Source organism: Lycium barbarum, chromosome 1 (assembly GCF_019175385.1).
Source record: "Lycium barbarum isolate Lr01 chromosome 1, ASM1917538v2, whole genome shotgun sequence".
NCBI classification, from domain to species: domain Eukaryota; kingdom Viridiplantae; phylum Streptophyta; class Magnoliopsida; order Solanales; family Solanaceae; genus Lycium; species Lycium barbarum.
This window is the reverse complement of record NC_083337.1, coordinates 170,903,176-170,904,921: the sequence shown is the minus strand read 5'-3', so window position 1 is coordinate 170,904,921 and position 1,746 is coordinate 170,903,176. Positions and strand designations below refer to the sequence as shown.

Here is a 1,746-nt window from a genome sequence, read left to right as displayed (position 1 = left end):
AGCTTCTCCTCCCTGAGTCTAACAGTAAAACTACAGTTATGGCAGTAGGCATTTGGACAACACTTGAAGGGAAAAAAAAAAAGTTATTTGTGTCTTAAACATGAATGTCACTTGAAAAATATTACGTAATTTTTTACAAGCAAAGACTAATATTTCACGAGTACTGAAATTCAGAATTATTTACACTCATAACCAAACTTTAGCATGCAATAATAACTTCAGTATTAATAGCTATAGAAAAGTTCCAACCAAAATTAATGCATACTATTAAGCAACCGCAAATGGATTGTACAATTTATCAATAGCCATAATAATTACCCTTATAAAATCAGGTCAGAGAAAAACAAAATGAAAGCATAATACTTAGTAGCATCAAACTTATGAAAATTCTAAAAGATAGCATTTTCAGCATTTAGGAAATGGCCACCCAAAATGGCTCCCAGTTTGGAATCCCTTTGATCCTACTCCCATTTTCCTTGCACTTGCTTGGTCTTATATACTCTCCAACCCCATTTTCACTTACTAAGTTTCTACTAGCATCATCACTTTGATCAACATTTTCATGTTCATTGTCTTGCGCTTCAGCTTCAGCTTCAGCTTCAGCTTCAGTTTCAGTTTCAGTTTCAATTTCAGTATTATTCAACAAATAAAGCCTAAGCCTCCCGTTGACGCGTTTTGTTTTGAAGTAAGACTTGCGGGCACTTATGGTTGTGGCTTTCAAGATTAAACGACCACCTTCGCGATGAGGCCTCACTTGAACACCATTTGTTCGACTAATTGAAGTCAGAGGAGGAGGAAAACTAGCAATCCGGTTATGTTTTTTCACGATTTCTTTTGATCGTCGAGTTAGATGAGAAAAATTCTCACTTTCTGATGAGAAAAACGAGTGTTCCTCAATGCTAGCATCGCTAATGTCACTGCCCGTTTCGCTCCCTAAGCTCTCGGTACACATCTCCAAGCTTTTGGTGCTAAGGGTGTTCGACGAGCGCTTCACCAAAGGGTGAATATACACTTCTTTTTCGACATAATCTTTTTTTGGGTTAGAAAGATCTTGTATGAAACTCCAGCCACCAATGTTGTTATCAGCGTTGCCTTTCGGGCTTTGCACCTCATGGAAATGAACACCAACTTCTTCATTCTGTTCTGCTTCTGCTTCTGCTTCTGCTTTTTTGGAAGACATATTAGAGTTAGACAGGGAAAAGGTTAATCTAGGAGGACACAATTTGTTTATTAGAACATGTTGTTCTAGAAATTGTGGCTCCATGCATAATTGCAAACCCAGACAGAGAATTGAGGTTGAGCCCATGTTTTTTTCTTTTTTTTTCTTTTTTTTTAAACAATTCTACAAAACAGAGCAGAAACAGAGGATTGTATTTGAACAATACTTTGAAACAGAGGAAGAAAACAGAGCAAAAACAGAGGATTTGTTTTAGTATTTAGAAATCCGTACGTTTAGAATGAGGATAAACTTGTACAATGTTTAAATAGGTGATGATAGAACAGCAATAGTAAAAGAATAGAGGATTTTGCTCTACTACTTAGTTTAAGTGTGAAATTGTTTGGTATTAATAACCAAAAAGATTTGGAACAAGTAATAGAGGAAGAAGTAAGGAAAGACAGAATGAAAGAGAAGTGAAAGGGCAAGGGTTGAATTTATAGGAACAAAAAGTAGTAACCAACTTTTGCCCTGACTACAGTAAGTTATTTCGTAATTTTCCAGGTTACGATATCAAATTTTCTATGAAA

At 35.8% G+C, this 1,746-nt stretch overlaps 1 protein-coding gene across 1 annotated transcript; it reads right to left on the bottom strand.

Moving 5' to 3' along the window:
• Window positions 1–412: 412 nt before the first annotated feature.
• On the bottom strand, window positions 413–1,180 carry LOC132618140 (protein FANTASTIC FOUR 4). The gene has a single exon (XM_060333207.1). The coding sequence runs from the start codon at window positions 1,178–1,180 to the stop codon at window positions 413–415; it is 768 nt and encodes a 255-aa protein (XP_060189190.1).
• Window positions 1,181–1,746: the final 566 nt, after the last annotated feature.

Bases quoted from the DNA above. Each gene is read 5' to 3' on its own strand.
- LOC132618140 (XM_060333207.1), bottom strand. From the start codon at position 1,180: ATGTCTTCCAAAAAAGCAGAAGCAGAAGCAGAAGCAGAACAGAATGAA.